We start from the raw sequence: 19,940 nt of genomic DNA, 5'->3' as shown, positions 1-19,940 counted from the left end.
ACATTCAGTGTTTATAATAACAAGAACTGTAGGTGCTTGTAATTGCTTAATGTTTGGGTACTCACTGTTCATTTATTTACTCATTTGGTCAACTAATATTTATTGAGTACTGTCTTCCACATTGGTTATGTCCAGTAAGAGAAGAAAAATTTATTTCTATTCTTCTAAAGTTTAATTTACTATGTTTATGCTTTACCATTTTATATTGTATTTATCATTAACATAAAATAATCTGTTCTGTCATGAATTTATTTTATAGATGCTCCCGAAGTTTCAGTAACTGGCTATGATGGAAATTGGTTTGTAGGAAGAAAAGGTGTTAATCTCAAGTGTAATGCTGATGCAAATCCACCACCCTTCAAATCTGTGTGGAGCAGGTAATAATGTTAGATACTTCTAAAATTATTTATTTAAAAGTGAAAAGAATTTTTAAGTGCCTAAAGTTGTCTTTTATCAGTGTAATACATGATTATATTAATAGGTGAAAATTAAATTAAATGAAGGGGTTCTAAGTGTTCTATTGCACCTTTCCCCACCTTCCTACCAACCACAGTTCTGTTCCTCAGAGGCTACTTTAGCAGTTCCTTCTGGTAGTTACCATTGTAGGTCTTAAATTGCTCCTTCTTTATTTAGTCTTTTTTAATGCTACCTACTCACTTCTTATTATGATAGATGAAAATTTAATTTTATATTTATTTCTTCACACATGCATATACCCATATACATATTCCTACCTTTTGTAATCCCAATGAGATTTAAGTTACTTTTTTCAAATATATTTTTATTGATTTCAGAGAGAATGGGAGAGGAAGAGAGAGAAACATCAATGATGAGAGAGAATCATTGATTGGCTGCCTCCTGCACGCCCCCTACTGGGGATCGAGCCCCCAACCCAGGCATGTGCCCTTGACCAGAATCGAAACCAGGACCTTTGAGTCCACAGGCCTATGCTCTAACTATTGAACCAAACTGGCTAGGGCAAGATTAAGTTACTTTTAGTTAAATTTTGTAATTGTTGTTTGCCTCTCTGTGACAGGTAAATATTATTTACTGAGGGCTAAGTAGTGTATTGGAATTCTATTTTCTTTTGTATAAGCTATTTTCCCTGAAGCTAGTAATTGGCTTGTTTTTACTTGTGTAGCTTACTATATCCATAATTCTCTTTAATTATGAAATTTCAACTATTACAATAAGATTTTCATTCATATTTCTCAATATATAGGCACCCCTTCAATCTAGAGAGTTGTATTTTTTCAACTGTGGATAATTTTTTTTTTGTTCATTTCCCCTCTTTTTTGTTTTCTGTTTGCTTTTACTGAAACTTCTACTTACTATATACTGAATATACTTTCTTATTTTTCAAATTTTATTCTCTCTAGGAGACTTGCTTGATTTCCCCCCTCTCCTTACCTCCTACCCCATTAAAAAAATAATTGGGGATACTTTTATTTTCTAAGAGCATTTTCTTATTCTCTGTTCATTTTCATAGCATACTTTTCTTAGTTTATGGGTGTAGTATCTTCTTATTTTTTCCTAGGGATACTAGAGTTCTTCCCTCTGCAGAGACTTCTTTTTTCCTACCTATTCTTTCCTATTTTCTACTATTTCTTTGTTTTGTTTTCTGTCTTTCATTTTGTAGATATTACTTAATTTTCTCAATTGTCTAATTATTTCACAGAGATGCATCAAGTTAAAATGCTGATCAGAAACACTCCCCATAGAAGGGATTACTCATTAGTAGATTTCACTCAGAGTGATCAAGTAGAGAGGTGTTTATTTCTTTGGGGGAGCTTCTGATGTCACCCATGGAAAGGTGAAAGTCCTTTTTCATGGCCGTTCACCTAAACATAAATGCCTGGTATCTGTACAGAGTTGGGTGCAGTCTATTGTTTTGTTTTTTCAACTTTCAATTAATGTTCTTATCTCTAAGTCTCTTTCCTCACTCTGGCCTTCTGTAGTACAGTGAGCCAAGCTCCAAATCTTTTTGGAGTTCTTTGGACCAAATTGGCTGCTTGCTCGTCCATGTGCCTCCTGTAAGCACTTCTTCAGCCCAAAACAGAGCTTTTCAACCTGGTGCTGTTGATATTTTGGGCTAGATTAATCTTTTTTTGTGGGAGGCAGACCTATGAATTGTAGGGTGTTTAGCAGCATCCCTGACCTCTCATCTCTAGAGCCAGTATCACCTCATCTCCCTACCTCCTCCTTTCCTCCCATCCCAGTTGATGCAACCAGAAGTGTTTCAACATCTGTTTTCTGTCTTCTAAAAGTTTGTTGAAATATCTGATGAATTCTGTCTCCTGTTCTCTTTCTCCTCATAGGTTTTTAATAGCTTTAATTCCTTTAACTCTTATTTTAGGTGGGATTTTGTGAGAGCAAGGAAATAGTATATTTGGTCTATCTGTTGCCTTTAAGCAAATATACAGTTGTAAAGGTAGGGAAGGTCTTTTCATTTACATTTTCTTAAAAGTGGGAAACAGTCATTGGTTAAGATGTGTAATCAAGTATTTCTAAAAGTGATACAATTCTGGATTCTTATCCTAGTGTCTGTATTTGGAGATGTCTGTTTTTGAGGAAGTCATAATAGTACTTTAGAGTTTTTGTGAGGATAGAGACAATGAATATAAATAATGTAGCATAGGTGCAAGAGCATAGAAGGTGTTTAGAATGTCATTTGCTATGAGTCCAATGTGATATTTAGATTTTTCTTAGTGTGGTTCATTTGAATAAGTAATTTAAAGGATTATAAAACATTTTTATATTTCTCAGAATTAAAGGGATTTGAATTTTGGGTCCAAAGTAGAGATAGTTGGAAAGATAGATATAGTTTATATTTATTCTTGTCCTCTTAGTAAAATAGTTCTCCTTTTAAGCTGATGTTTATAAAAATGTTCTTTCCAAAGTTCTCTTATGTTGGGAGTTTTTGTTTCTTCAACCATTAGATTGCCTTTATTCTCCATTGCTAAATTAAAATACTGGCAACTGTAAAAGATTTTACAGATTGTTCTTCCACCTGCTACCCTATGTATCACAGAATGAAATCATCCCTCTTATTATTCTCCAGTGTTGATTTGCTCCATTCTACCTTTTTATTCTTTGTTTTTACTTTCTTTGTAATTAGTTGTTGGTCTCCTACTATGTATTTAGGTCATTGAAAGCAAGCATCAGATATTTAGTTTTGCATCTCAACAACACAGCAAAGGACAGTAGGGTAAATAGTGGAAGGCTGAGTGAGGAAGTGAATGAACTTTTTGAAAATCTGCCTAACTCAAACTATAGTAATTGTCTGGGTTTACTTGACTTTTAACCTCTTACCTTAAAAAAAAAAAAAAAAAGTAATTTATGGCCTTTAGAACCAGTTTCAAAAGAAAAACCTATTGATGGGGAGTTTTATTTTGTACCCCAAGGTTGGAAAAATGATATGTAATAATATGCTTAGTTCCATTGTAATGAATGGCTTTAGTGTTCTTATAGTGGAATTTTATTCCCATTGTGATTTATGGTAATATACTAGATAGGATTAGCCAAGTTTACTAGCCAAGTAAAAACCAACTAACCAAGTTGGTTTTTACTGTCACAGATGTCCAACTTACAAATGAAATTATTTTATTAGAAGACCCTTCTTGGTGGTTTAAAAACTAACCGTCTTTGTGTATTTTTTGTTGTTAATCCTCACCCAAGGATATTTTTTCCCATTGATTTTTTTAGAGAGAGTGAAAGGGAGAGGTAAGGTGGGAGAGAAAGAGAAACATTTATGTGAAAGAGACACATGGATTGGTTGCCTCCTGCAAGCACCCCAACCAGGACCGGAAATTGAACCTGTGACCTTTCAATGCGTGGGCCGGAACTCTAACCACTGAGAAACACCAGCCAGGGCCAAAATACTAACCATCTTTGGATGGAGCATAGCACAGACTTGTTCTGCATTAAATGATGCTTTTAAATATGTTACAGAAAGTGCTAAAACACATCATGTACTTAAATGAGATGATGTCCCATTAAGAAAATTGTAGATATGAGTTAAGTCCATAATTCATAGATAAGTATTTTGATTCCTTTGATAATATGAGTATGTCTTCGAATAAGATGTTTTTCTAATTTTCCAGTTTTCTGAATATAATTCTTGAAATCTCATAATTTTTTCTCTCCTCACCTCCCATTCTAATATGTTGACCTAGATGCACTTACATGAATTGATATTTTGAAAGAATTCTTAATGGACTTTATTAGTTCAACTTTATTAAATTAAAAATTCATAATTTAGTACATGCTTCATTTTACAGTGACTTTTACACATAGGATTCTGGTTCTTTCATTAATATCTTAAAAGTTAATATCTTATTTAAACAGCTATCAATAAATATAGACTAAAGATAAATAAAATAATTTTATGCTTTTTCAAATCTAGGTTGGATGGACAGTGGCCTGATGGCTTATTGGCTTCAGACAATACTCTTCATTTTGTCCATCCACTGACTTTCAATTATTCTGGTGTTTATGTCTGTAAAGTCACCAATTCCCTTGGTCAAAGAAGTGATCAAAAGGTCATCTACATTTCAGGTAAGTTAATATCTACTTACAAAATGGGTTACTTGAATTATTCCTATCATGACAATCATAACAATAATACTATAATCATGGTGGTAATTTATACTTGTGAAGATATAGATTCCTCAATCTGAGATTTTCCAAATAATCTAAAGATATAATAAAGTAATCCTATCTGAAATACATGTGCAAAGTGGCATTCCTTTACTTAAAGAAATATCAAAATGTCTATGCAACAACTTTAAGACCTATGCATATAGTTAAATTTACAATTCAATGGTATTAATTTATTACTTTCATAGGCAGTGTGTGCCTTTCTAGGTTCTTTACACCAAGAACAAGCACTGGGATTTTTTTGTCTTGGGTTGGACACTCTGCACACAAGTGTATGATAAATAAAGTAGGATATCAACTTTGATGACCTGGCTTGTTAAATAACAGTCACTTCAGTATGTTACTATGCTATGTTGGTTACTGAGAGGTAAAGTAGGAATACTACTGAAAATGTTCTAATGAAATAAATTTTATATGTTTTTTATTTTTAGTCTTTAAGCCACTAAGAACTTAAATATTTCACATTCCATTTGTTTTGCTGTGAAAGTTCTTGTTAATTTGACAGTATAAATTTGAATATTCGCAAAATATAGTTAGAATTAAAAACATTGTTTTCTGGGTGTGGCTATAAGTAATAAATTGTCAATGGAATTCTTATTTATATATACCAATTATGTAAACTATTTTGAGCATCTCTTGACTGACTATAAGAATGCAGCAATCTTCATGCCTAATACATGGAAAATTAAAGACAAAAGGAAGAGAACCTTGAGAAATGCAGGTTTGTATGGTAATTCTATTATAGGTAGTTAGGATATTCATTTCTGCTCAAATCTAAAACTAAATCAATTAGAGATTTTAGAGAAATTTTAAGCTTGCTTTTATGTTATATTCTCCATCCTTGTGTGATGATCACTCAATCTAAGAAAAGTCCCCCATATTTCTCATCACAATTTGTAATCGTATGTTCATTTATTTACTTGCCTATCCTCACATTTAAACAATTTGTGTTCACTTAATTTACCACTTAGTTAATGCCTGGCATATGATAGGGGCTCATTTTTTTTTTTTTTTTGCATGAATCTCACAAGAAGTGTAGAGCTCTGGACATCCCTACCTCTCCCTTTCTTCCAGTAGCAGTGCTTTGGTGGAAATCTAAATAAGATTAAATATTAGTATACTAGTCTCCCTTTCTTCCCTTAGAGATTTTTTATTAAAAAAACAAAAGAATCTTAAAGCCACAGGAAATGTATATTTGAAATGTACTCATTTAAGGACTGCTTACTTTTTTGGTGTTATGCAAAATTTGGTGTGAGATATTACTTGTAAATCTTAGACTCAATGTATTATGATTATGTAATAATTTAAATATTAGGGTTCAATTTGGGAAATTTCATATATACTGATTACATTGGTGATAATCCTAAATTAATATATTTTGGCATTCTGGATCCACTTCCTAGTACTCCTGACTTTTGTGTCAGGAGTATTATTATTAATGATTATTAACCCAATGTAGAAGTATAAATAGACACAATTTAACATTCAAAATTAAGGTCCTGATCTTTCTCCTGCCCTTTGCCACCAAATCTCTTCCTCCATTAGTCTTCCTCCCTTCATTTATTGGTTGCTATTTTCCTCTATGTCTGAGGATATAATCCTTGATACTTACCTTTTGATTTGACTTTTTTCTCATACCCTATTCAATCCATCAACAAGTAGATGCCAGCTTTCCCATTATGTTATATACAGAACCTTACCAATTCTCCACTTCTACTTCAAATATTCTGGTCCAAGCCATCAGCAACTCTTACTTAACTATTAGAATCGTTATACTTCTAATCTCTTATCAAATGAGCAGCCAGAATGATGTTTTTAAAGGATATGTCAGATCATGCCACTCCTCTCTTTTAAGCCTTCCTCGGACTTTCCATTCTCACTTCCTTTAGGTCTTTATCAAATATCACCTTTACAATTGTATTTAAAATAGAAACCTCTCTCTTCTTGCCTCTCTACTAGTTTCTGTCTTCTTTTTCTGCCTTATTTTTCTTTACTGTACTTATTGCCATGTGACATACTACATATTTTATTTTATTTATATGCTTGTCTCTTTTTACCCCAACTACAACATAAGTTCTAAGAGGGCAGGATTTTTGCCTGCTATAATTACTACTACATTCTCATCAGCGGCAATAATAATAATGCTTATTAGCACATAGTAGGTCTTCAGTGAGAACACCTCAAATTTATCCATTCATCAACTTTTGTTGCATGAATGGATAAATTTGAGAAGAAAGCAATCAGGAAAGAATTAAAAATTCAAAATCTATTTTATGTAACTATTTTTTTTTTAACAAAGTAACTGGTAATAACTTCACACATTTTTTGATCATTCTCTACTAAGTCTCCTAAGAGTAAATATGAAAAATCACAGGGTATTTTTTTTTGCCACTAAGAACTTAAGAAAAAGATAGCATGGTTTTCTTCAAGAATTAGACTTTATTTTTTTATCCACAGTGTTTAATAAAATACATTATGCTGAGTTTATTTAAATATTCTAAGGGCTTCTTAGGATTATATCAAGTATCCTAGATAAAATGCTGCCTTTCCAAAATGACTGATAAAGCTTAGTAGGTTTTTATTAGAATAAAAGGTCATAATTCACACAGAGTAAATTATCAAACAGTTAATCTTTTTCATTGGAACTTTTTTTTAACCTCAGTATTAAAATTGGTATTTATAATTTTCAGAAATGATTAAAAATATCTGTAAAAGGAATGTCTTATGACTGGAGACTAAAAATTCTACTCAGAACAAAATAGAGTTAGCAACCCCGTTTGAGAGAAGTTGTTCATAATTTTACGTGGGTGAGCATAAAATTTTGGACAAGAGGTGATTGATTCAAGACTGCAGTATTCGACTTCAGTTCTTACTCATGGGAATACAATGGCTCTTTGTCCAGTATGTGTTTTTTTCGTTGCTTTTGCTCTGTATTTTTTCCTTGATACCTTTTACTGCTCTCTAAGAATAGGGAAGCAAATTTTTATATATCACATAAGTTCTCCCCTGCCTAAAACTCAAAGTGCATTCTATGCAAATTTTGAATTTCAAATCATACCGATTTTAGGAACCAGACACGTTATCAGACTTAGAATCCACACATTCTTAACAATCCTTAAACTTTAAGATTCATAGATTTTGTTTACTTAAAGAATTTATATAAAGTCTAAAATAAAAAATAAATCAATTTAATTTTTAAAATAATAATTATTATGCTAAAATATACTTTATAACTACAAGGGTCTTACTGGGTTACCCCCCCCCCCCCCAATTTGGCAGAACTCATTAATTTGAAAAAGAAACTTAAGAAGTTCTTCATTTAGGTGTGAAGAACTCACTGTATAGTTCATTGCATTTGTTATATACTCATTTATCACACATTCAGCAAGTAATATAAAAAAAAGTCTGACTGAAAAAATAAGAAATGCTGTTGTGAAGGATATTAAATAATGATAAATAAGTATCTATTGGTGATTACAAAATACTAGTATTTCTGTCTCCTTACATTAATTGTGACTTTCACTTATTGTGGAGGAGGGAAAGAATTTAAAAATATGAATAAATATTGTATGCATTGCCATATGTCCATTGCTTAAAAATACAAAATAATAAAGTATTGACACTAGTCCCATTTTCATGCAATCATATTAATAGTCAGGGTATGCTATTTTTAACATTGGTTGAGGAGGGGATGGTAAGGTAAAAAATTTTTAGAACCACTGACAAAATTAAATAACAAGATTTTTTAATTGGCATTTTGAGGGTACGTTTTTCAGTTAGATTTATATGAAAGCTGTAAAGAACAGCTTTCACATAAAGAACATTGTAAGTAGAAGTAGTAAATGTCAGCGATTGTTGGGTTTTTTTAGGACACTTGGCAAAAATGTTATTATATATCTTATACTTGGTGAGAGCTCAGGTATATGCATTGTTCTGTAAAAATAGCATTTCAGTAAGAGCCATTAAAAACTTTAAAAATTTTCTGTGCACAAAAATTTGTGAATTATAAATAATTACTTAGGTGATTGTACTTTTATTTAAATATGCTGTGCCAGTTTATTGTAATACTTTCTCTTTGGGAATCATTGTAAAAATGACATTTAATACTTAAAACTTGACTTTTCTATTAGCCCTCCCTCCTCAGAAAATACATGAGTTGTCTTACAAATTATTAATTTTTAGTTTATTTCTTTAATAGCCTGGTTCTGTGAATTTGGTTTTATAAGGCTTTACTACTTTAATACTAGAAATGGTCCTGCAGTTCCACAATTGTGGGGTGTTTTTTTTTTGGATTTAATTTGTTCAGCTAGTGAATATGTTCTCACAAATTAAAACTCTTCCTTGATTCACTTACATATAATATAACTATTATCCAATTCAAGGTACTTGACAGGATTGCCTGTTCTATTGGTTTACACTCATAGGAAATTACTTATACTGTACTTATTAAATTTATACTGTACTTGCTAAATTTTTACCACATTCTATACATATGGCATTCCGTGATGAAACCTGTTTCAGTAAGTATTTTTCTTTAGCTTGTAATTTTAGAATAACTTATCCCATGTAGATTTAGTATTTTTCTAACAATCATTTTTAAAAACTATCTGTACCACTCATGTAAAAATTAATAATAGGAGATTACCATTTGGGTCATTTATTTTTATCAATGAAGAAATTCAAGATTTTTTTTGTCTCATCCTTTCTTTAAACTCTAGAGTTTTATACAACATGACCTATGAATACCACCTAATTGATAATTAACCAATCTTTAATTTTTACTGTTTATGTTTAGTTGCTTTTTAATATTAATAGCTATTTTCTCTGTATTCTAATGGCAATACACAGGATCATTTGCATCTAATATTTAAGTATTATTAGAATGTTCTCTCTAAAATATTAGCTACTTTTTTTGAGACTCCATCATAAAGCAATGTAACATTAAATTTTGCATATATGGTTGAAATCCCTCCATTTTCTAAATGTTCACATATTTTACCCATGGGCTATAGACATTTTTATAGTTTATAGTTTATATGTTTTTACTTTGTCTGTTAGTCTCATTTGTTAATAGCCCATTTGGCTAACACATTTTAAATATGCTTTTTTATTATTTTAATTATTAAATAATGGTATGTACTATATATATCCTTTTTAAAAATTGAAGAGTTCTCTTTATTTAAGGAAAATATTTTTGAGAGAATTATTAAACCAACAGCTTATTCTGTGACCACTTAACAAGATTCTATAGTTTTTCATTCTTTTATAAATTAATTCAGATCTTATAAAAATAAACTATATTAGGTAAAATGGATATTAAGAAAACCTACTTTGATTATTTTCAGTCTTTTTTTAATTTCCTTGTGCTACTGGCCAAAAAAAATTACATTTTAATTACTTGATTTATTTTTTGGTATGATAATTATTAAGCCAGCTCTATATAGGACAGTTAAGTAATGCTTTTCATTTAAAAAACCAAGAAAAAACTCCCAACATTTCTTTGAGTAGAATAGTTTAGGATTTACATAGTATATAATTTTTCACTCCTTTTACTTTATTGGTAATTGTCAGTTTTGTTATTTTTTAAAAATATAGAAATACCATTACATTCTTACCTAATTAAGAATGAAAAACTATTGTTACTATGAGTATATATTCATTAGCTGGGCTGTCTTTTCAACTTGCTGCTGAATCAGCCTGCATTGACATTCTTTGCCTTTCTGTGTCTTGTCTATCTTTACTGTTTCCATTAGATCCTCCTACTACTACCACCCTTCAGCCTACAGTTCAGTGGCATCTCTCAACTGCTGACATCGAAGATCTAACAAAAGACATAAAAAAATTGCCCTTCCCATTGTCAACTTTGGCAACAATTAAGGATGACACAATTGGCACGATCATTGCTAGTGTAGTGGGTGGGGCTCTCTTCATAATACTTGTAAGTGTTTTGGGTGGAATATTCTGCTATAGGAGAAGACGGACGTTTCGTGGAGATTACTTTGCCAAGAACTACATTCCACCCTCAGATATGCAAAAAGAATCTCAAATAGATGTCCTTCAACAAGATGAGCTTGATTCTTACCCAGACAGTGTAAAAAAAGAAAACAAAAATCCGGTGAACAATCTAATACGGAAAGACTATTTAGAAGAGCCTGAAAAAACGCAGTGGAACAATGTAGAAAATCTCAGATTTGAAAGACCAATGGATTATTATGAAGATCTAAAAATGGGAATGAAGTTCGTCAGTGATGAACATTATGACGAAAATGAAGATGACTTAGTTTCACATGTAGATGGTTCCGTAATTTCCAGGAGGGAGTGGTATGTTTAGCAACCACTAAATTTGACTTAACTATGTACAATGTTTCATTCATACTAGTTGATCATTTTCAGATTGTTCATACATTTTCTTGAGGAAGAATAAGCTTTTACACCTTGATTTTCAAGCTTACCTTTTTATATTCTAATTTGACAGATGCAAATGTAAAATCTAGGTTCAATGTATCTGAGCTGCTTTACAATTTTTTTTTCAATGCTGTACTACTGTCTCAAGATTTAAATTTTAATGCAGAGTACTTTACTGGTCTGAGGCACACAGGTAAGAAATGTCAACATTAAATGTATGACTTTTTGGTACAAAAATTTAAAAAAAGAAAGGAAACTGCCTAGGTATTGTGTATTAAATGTTTACCTAAGACTATAATCTCAATTATAATGTTTGTTAAGCATACCTCTCAAAATTTATCACCACTAAATTATACTACATTAAAATTGACTAATTCAAGAAATGTTTATATATATTTTTAGTATACAAAAAAAATTCAGTCTAATGAAACACCTTTCCTTTTCAAGCATTATTTTCTAAGTTTCTCTACAAATGGAATCTTTACCTCTGCATTTTAATGAGCCTTGCCATAATTACTGTAGAATGGCTTTTCAAAGATATTTTGTTGCACTAAAACTGTGGTAGTAAACTCAGTGAACATGATGTGTGGAAGAGCATAATTAGCTGCTCAGTATTTTTGGCCAGAATACATGCAAGAGTAATAAAAACATGCCTTTTAAACATCATCATTATTACAATATTTTTCATCTCTGGAGGACATTTCTTATGTAGTCATGTGAATATGGAATTTGGTACAGTGTTAGTTTTGATGCTTTATGTCCTAAATATAAGAATAATAATGAAAATATGGTACACAGTTAAGTATAGTACAGAGAGGGCATTTCAGTATATGGATAAACACGGGCAAACTAGCATTGGAATGCCAATTTTAGAAATAAGATGTTTCAGCCAAGAATCTATACAAAGAACTTTCTAGACCATGTTGTTTTAGTCATTTATATTGATATTGTTCAAACGGGTAAATATACAGAAAAACATTTAGATAAACTTGGGAACTTGAGATTTAACAAGAAAAATCTGAATTATAAAACCAATCACTAACACTTGCTGATGGATATTGTCAAACCATCCTCCTTTCCCCCCAAATGTATGTATATGTTTCAAGATTTTTGTTTTTCCAATTAAAACTGGAAACATCATGAGGTTTTTGTTTTGTTTTTGTTACCTAATTCATTAAGTATATTCTTTCCAGAAATGTATCTTGAAAAAAATGTTATATAAATCTTGAAATGTGGATTTTATTTTGAGGTAATTAAGTTGCTTTTACTGTGGAATCCTACAAAATTGTAATAATGACAACTATTTTGAAACCCAAAGAATATGGTTTTTGTATTTTTTTTTTCTGTTCATGATTCATTTACAAAAGGACTGTATAGAATTGCCTTAGGTGTTTTGCCAGGGAATTGAAGTGGAAGTTAGTAGGAGAATCATAAATTAAATAAATTATTTTGTTAATAAAAAAACAAAGTAGGTACTTTTTTTTACCATCCCAACTACCGCCCTTCTGATCCTTATCAAATCTAAAAAAATGGTTTATACGACAAAGCTCTAACATGTTCATAGGATTTTGCAAGTAGTTAAGGCTTTATTCCAAATGAGCATAACCCAGTTTCCTTTGTTTTAACTATCAGTATTTTCTGAAAATTAGAAACCTATTTTCCCAAACAGTATAAGGCTATAATGTCAGTTAAGGATACAATCCAGCTCACTGATAACTTGTTAAAAATATCTGATTTTAAATATAACTGATATATAAATATTAAGTCTCTTTGGTCCAACTCATTGGAAGAAAAACTCTTGACAATACTTTGTGATTGAAATGACTTTTTAAAAAATTAAGTATCAGCAATGATATAGCCACAAAAAGATGGGGTCTAAATTTTCTTACCATGGATGATGTAAATTTGTGGCTTTTTGAACAGATTTCATCCTTAGAACAATCATTTGCAATGCAGTATGAATCAGCAGCCATATTTACAATACTGTATTAATCTCAACTTAAATATAATCTGAAGGAAATTAGAACTGTATTTAAAAAATAAAAATAATCTACTTAGTGATTATGAACTTCCTTTATATTATGGCTATTGTGTAGTTAGGGTTTTTTGTTTCTTTTGTTTTTGGCTGGAGAGGATTCAAGGAAAACTGCAAGTGAGTATTTGATATAATTCTGTATCTTTAAGCTATTTGGCAAACTAAAATATCCCAAAATTTTAAGAATCTGATACTGATGCTTATGGCTTTCTGAAGCATTGCACTGTTGTTTGTTAGAGCTTTTTGTGTGGTTACTGTACATAGAGACTTGTTTTTAAACATGAGTAGTTGTAGGAAATAAACATTTTTCTTAAATTTTTGAATATCAGTGATGTGCATAGACAATTGATATATATATATATATATATATATATATATATATATATATATATATATATATATCCTACTCAGAAAAAATGAAAGAATAGTATGTTGGCCATGTTTATACCTATTTATTTCATATTCTTTGAACTGGTTTTTCATTTTTGTATTTAGGTTAGGTTTTTCTTTCACATTGGTTAAAATATTTCTATAGTACAATAGAGATTAATGCAACTCTTATTTTTCCTGCCATTCTTTATTAAAATACATCAAAACTTTAATAGGTGTGCTCGCTTCGGCAGCACATATACTAAAATTGGAACGATACAGAGAAGATTAGCATGGCCCCTGCGCAAGGATGACACGCAAATTCGTGAAGCGTTCCATATTTAAAAAAACCCACAAACTTTAATAGGCTAGGGATTACTTCAAAAGTGATGTTTGAGAAGTACTTAGTAGTTTAAAGATTTAGTATCTTACCATGTGCCTAAAATGTTTCTATTTGATAAGTCTAATATTAATTAAAACATTAAGGTTTTTCAGTAGTAAGTTTTATTTACTGTAAATTGTTTCTGATAGCCATATAGGGAAAAGTTTTATAAAGATAATATTGGCTAAATGTTTAGCATAAGGGGCTATAAGAAATACAATATATTAGTGCAAAAATGCAGAAAAATATAGCCATTTGATAAGTGAAAACATCTCAATTGAGTTTGATTTTGCTTTTGATGAATACTGCTAAAACAAAATATATGAACTAGTTAGAAATTGTTATATGTAGAAGTAATTAATGTAAAATGGAAGAAAGGAAGTACCCCTGTTGAAATTTAATTATAATAGGGGAATGAATCATAGTTCAAATTATTTTTCCTGTTTATTATTAAGAAATGTAACATCTATAAAAAAATAAGCTTCTTTCTCAGATTTTTGGCATATTTGGTTTGGATTGAATTTTAATTTGTACCAATAATTTTTTTTTTTTGCCAAGTTATTTATCCAGTGTTGGCCCAATAGCCATACAACAATCTTTTAAAGTTTTTTTTTAATTATTTATACAGGCATATTTCTATAACAAGCTATGGCTCTTGTATTACCTTCTTTGTCCTTATTATATTTGCTGGTGTGTGTGTGTGTTTGTGTATGTGTATGTGTAATCTAGTTTTTCTTAATGATATTTTGTGGGATTTAGAAATCTATTTTATTTCTCTTCCAACTAAGACTGTATCAGGTTAAGGATACATTTAAAGTTCAGGGAGCATCTAAATTGATATGTCAGCCATTTTAAATTTTGCTTTTAATCATTTAATTCCCATCATATATATATCATGATTATGTTTTCCACCATCACAAATTATCTTCATAGCTCTAGCTTTAAGTGTTTTTGCTGTCACTTTGACAGAAGTCAAATTATATAGATTGACTTTCAATTTGGAATCAACATATTTAATATGATTTTTAAGTTGGCATTTAGTGTTTTTCACTTATCGCTTGTGAGCTACTTTGATTTGAAATGCCATTGTTGCTAATTTTGTGTAACCACCTTATTTTGTGTCTTTGATGTTTAAAATTATAATTAACTTTTTCTAAGCTTTGTTATTTTAGAGCAAGTTGCTGTTTTTTTTTATTTAAATAACATTTTGACTGGATTAAGTTTGGTTTTCCTTTTATTATACCAATAAAAATTCATGCATGAAAAAAAATCTTTAGAATAGTATACACTGTATACAGCTTTCTGTTTTCTTCTATTATATCTAGTAAACTGTACTTTTCTTTTTTAATTGAGTTTGGATAAGTTTACATCAAGAGCTTGAAACTACACATAGCTTACAAAAGCTTTGTGTGTGTGTGTGTGTGTGTGTGTGTTTTAGAATTTTTTTTATTGATTTGTAGAGTAAGGTTAAAGGAGAGAGAGGAACATTTATGTGAGAGTGGAACACCAATTGGCTGCCTCCTGCACACTTCCTACCAGGGATGGAGCCTGCAACCCGGGCATGTGCCCTGACTAGGAATCAAATTGGCAACCCTTGGATGCATAGGAGGACACTCAATCGATGGAGCCACATTGACTTGGGTCTGTTCTTGAACCTTGGTGATAGTTATGTTCATTTCAATTTAGATCTGTTAACTACAGTGTGCTTTGATGTCTGGGTAATTATGTCCATGCTGCTCCCTTTACCTGAAAGTCCCTTTCCTCCCTTTTCCATGCTGGGAAACCAGTCCATATGCAAGGTCCTATTCAAACAATAGCTGTATGAAACTTCTTTCCCCTTTAGTATTAATAACTGCTACCATATTCTTTAAGGTCAACTTTTATCTATCATAACTTCACATTTTATTTTAGCTTTTACCTGCCTTCTCTATATCATTGGTCTTCAAAAGGCTTTTCTGTACCAATTGGTTAAAAATTATGTACTCCTAATATGTTTAAGTGTAAATTATATATGAGCAGCTATAGAAGTTTGCTCTATGCATTATAAAATATTCAAAAATGGAAGTTTTAACATCTGATGAAATATTTAAAAAAATATTTTTTCACTAAAGCAGTAATATTGAGGGAAACAGTGTGTCCTTCATGTTAAAAGTTAACTTACGTTCTCACTAAAATATTTTAATTGTGGTAAAACACACACACACACACACACACACACACACACACAAAACGTAATGTGTTTTTAAAAAACCTGCATGATGGTGCTTCACTTGTTTGTTTTAATCTTGATTTTATACTTTTTGATTCAGTGATTTAAAGTTGTGAATTTAGGTTCAGTATATTTTGATACTTTGTTTTTAGGTATGATAGCTAAAATGCTGCCTTTCAAAAACAAGTAGATTCAAATGGAAGTATATTGTTGGGTACCTCAACAGTTTTTACATCTGCTGTTTAGAGCTTGTCTTCATGTTCAAAATGTTTGGTATTTCAATGTCTTGCTAATCACAATAAACTTAGCCCTTACATTAGTTACTATTCATGCATAGTACTGGTTTGGTGTGAGGTTTACTGTTAAGAGTGAACATAAATTTTTATTTTATTTGGACTCCTAATGTATTCGATGTTTTTATTTCTTTGCTTTTTGTTTGTTTGTTTTTTTGTTGGCTGACTCATCACAGTTGATTAGATAGCCATGGTTTTACTTCACAATGTAACTGATAAAGTTTGTGTATTAAGAGTGACATATTTGCATTGACAGTTTTTTTGTTGTTGTTACTTGTAACTATATTATTGGATTATCTTCAGTCTGCCAATTCTTTACTCTTAGCTAATTCTAGGTAAGTTATTAGTTCACTCAGATGAGCTCTCATACATCACAATTTGGCACAGGATGCTGGCTGTGCTCAGAGGGAATAATTAAGTGAAGGGTAACTGTCTACTTGATTTCATTCTGGAATTCCACACATGACAAGATATGAATCCCTGTGTGACAGGAGAACACCTGACACGTGGACCAATTGGAACTACCAGTGCCCAAGAATACTAGAACAATTATTTTTATTAAATGCCCTCTCTCCTACTTTTTTTTTAGATAAGTGATAATCTCTACGCTTCATTGGAAAATATATTAATGGATTTTTGTGGCCCCACTTAGGGGATTTTGGGCTGTATTATGATGACAGGAACTATGTAAAACTCATCCTTGCTGTCCTAGCACTTAGCATAAGACCTGACACAGATTACTATAGGTAATTTGTTGGATGAGTAACTGAGACTGACCTGACTCAACTAGAGGACTTTTATTAAAAAGTAATAAGATAAATATTTGGCTGGATATAGATATTTAGATGTCATATTGAAACGATAAGTATTAAAAGGCTTTTGAAAAATAAAAGGGTGGGATTATTTATGCAGAAAAAAATGGCAATACAGTGATATGTACTATGGAAGCAAATAAAAGGTGGGAAGATAGGTTTGTAGGTATCACATTGACCTGTGAATCATGATGGTATCGCTGAAGTTTTGATGAAAGGAATCAAGAGGGAAAAAGGAACAAAACTTAAATGTCTCATTTAATTGTTAGGACTGGGTATTGGAATGTACCAGGAAGTGTGAAGGGGCTTTTAAATGTTTTCAGAAAATTGCTGTAAACATGTATTTCCATGTATAGAATAGTATTTTTAAAAATATTGTCATGCCTCAGTTTCAGATGTAAGGTAAGCATGTGTTTGAATAGCTTTCACATATTTTATTTGTAATAAAGAAAAATATTAGTTTGTTATTTACAATGTATTTTTTGCAAAAAGTAATGAAAGTTATTTCTTACTAGTTTTTTTTCAGTCTGATTTGTAACTGATTTTTGAACATTTTTCTCATAAGACATGCATGATATCCAATTATGAGTGGTATACTTAAGTTGTTTTGGGGAAAGCTATATTTTTGGTTTTGGAAGTGAGTTCTCAATGTATATGGGTTAATATAACTGCTGTGAGGACAGGAAACTTGTTTTGAGAGATACATGCACTAGTCCTTTAATACTAAAAATTTTAATGTTCTCTTTGCTGCTGCTTGTAAGCACAGGCTCAGATTTAGCAGATCATCTCCCCAAGTGATGGTAATGTTACTTCATGTCAGTAAACTTGCTTAATGTTTTCAAAGTCCACATTTTTGTACAGTTGGTTACTTAATTATTTTCTCAATATAGTCCTTTTTGTTGAATATAGAGTCTATACAGGTTATGTGGGCAGGGATATGAGGGAGGCAGAGCTGGAGCTAAATTCTAAATTTTCATAAAAATTCTTTGACTTGAATGCAGATATTTCAGTTCTTTGCACTTCATACTACTGTTCATCATCTGTTAATGCCCTTAAATATATTCTTATTTTGTCAGAAGAATCAAAAATGGAAATATGAAACATACCCCATATATGTGTTTAACAATCAATTTACCTATATAGAGCAGATTATCTAATTGGTAAAGAGAAAGCTTTTATTCCAGTTGTGCTGCTCAGTACTTTCTAGCCTCTGATCCTCAGAAGAGGTGTGCAAACAAGAGAGGATAAATATGAATAAATAGTGTATGGAACCAGGTGAAATAAATACACCCAAATTAAGATAAAAGGAAGTGTCATGGTATACAGTCAACCCTCAGTTAAAGAATCCAAGAGCTATAAATTATAAGACTAATTGGACAGGTCTACTACCTTAAGTAGACCATACTTGAAATGTTTAGAAAATTGTATCTTTCTTGGATTTTAGAATTACTTCAGGATATTAAAAATAGTATATATTCAGAGTCAGGAATTAATTTAGGATATAAAAAGTCTGATTATGTTTTAGTACTTACGAAGCACTAACAAATTTAATATTGCAAAGACTAAATGAAAGCCTTGTTTTAATGTGTGAGGTTTGATGAATTTATAATCTGTGCATTCAGAATCTTTGGACTAATTACATAAAACAATAACTTGAGTTTTTCTAACATAATTTCAGAAATATCACTATAAATATAGTATTAACTTTGACATTATCAGCAAAACAAAACTCATTTAAATTCTGTATACTTGGGCAAAAAATCATAGGGCTGCTTTTTCCCTTAGCAAAAGAAAAATTTTGAATAAGATTCTAAAGGGAAACCTTTAGAATAACTAGTGTGAAATAGGTAGCAAGCATACTTGACAAATTGAGATTTTTAAAATTTGTGCTAATGCTGTTAAAGACTGAATACAAAGCTATAATTTCATGGTGGGAAAAGTGATAGTGTAGAATAGATTACCCCTAAGTCATCCCAAATCTCTCACCTTTGCAAGAGCAGAGTAATATTTAACTGGCCTAGGTTTCAAATCTTTTTCTCATCTAGCGCTTATTCAAATGGAGATATAGTGGGTTGTAGAGAAATGAGCAACAAAAGGAAGATAATCCAGGCATGTAGTAAATGTGGGTAACATCCTGAATGACAGCCAGTTATATTATTTAAAACTAGAGGCCCGGTGCACCAATCTGGACATGCCCTGGAGCCCTCCAGAGGTCCCTCTGGTCAAAGCGAAGGCGGTGCCGGCAGCCAGTGTAAGGAAGTCCCATTCTTCCACAAATCTTCGTGCATCGGGCCTCTAGTATAGGATAATTGTATATTTTACTATTGTTAGATTATATTCAATGTTTAGAAGGTTATTGAAATGGGTTACTTGGGACTCATTGGTGTAAGATTTTTATTCTAGAATGAAGTTAATAAAGTGACCAATTAAACCCAGAATTTTTTTAGTTCAATAAAGAAGTTTTTACAATTGGAAAGAAAGCATTCTTTTTAGCAATCTAAAGATCCACATGACTCACATTTTAATAAAAAACAGTTGGAAAATATTTCTAAATATTTACTTATATGGATTACTATGGTAAGTAGGTGAAACATATTTCAAAATGGTTAGTGTTTTAATTCCATTTGAATTTGCCATATCTGGATCCCAAAAGTAATTTCAATTATTTAAGAGTATTTGTGAATGTCAGTTTAAAAACTAAGAGCTCTTCATTACCAATTAGGGGATCCAGAAAGAGCATCTACATTAGATGCTGCAAAAAACCATTCTCTCCCAA

The 19,940-nt window shown here is 31.1% G+C and overlaps 1 protein-coding gene across 1 annotated transcript in view; it reads left to right on the top strand.

Annotated features, from left to right (window-relative positions):
- Positions 1–19,940, top strand: part of NECTIN3 (nectin cell adhesion molecule 3) — a gene marked incomplete at its 5' end in the record, with an annotated part of 146,362 nt that overhangs the window by 70,088 nt on the left and 56,334 nt on the right. Inside the window, 2 exons of the mRNA XM_079766311.1 lie at positions 260–377; positions 4,406–4,557. Of these exons, the coding sequence (XP_079622437.1) occupies positions 260–377; positions 4,406–4,557 (270 nt within the window). The remainder of the gene's footprint in view (positions 1–259; positions 378–4,405; positions 4,558–19,940) is intronic.

This window comes from Cnephaeus nilssonii, assembly GCF_951640355.1.
Source record: "Cnephaeus nilssonii genome assembly, chromosome: 3".
NCBI classification, from domain to species: domain Eukaryota; kingdom Metazoa; phylum Chordata; class Mammalia; order Chiroptera; family Vespertilionidae; genus Cnephaeus; species Cnephaeus nilssonii.
The sequence above is the reverse complement of the archived record's forward strand: the minus strand, read 5'-3'. Positions and strand labels throughout refer to the sequence as shown.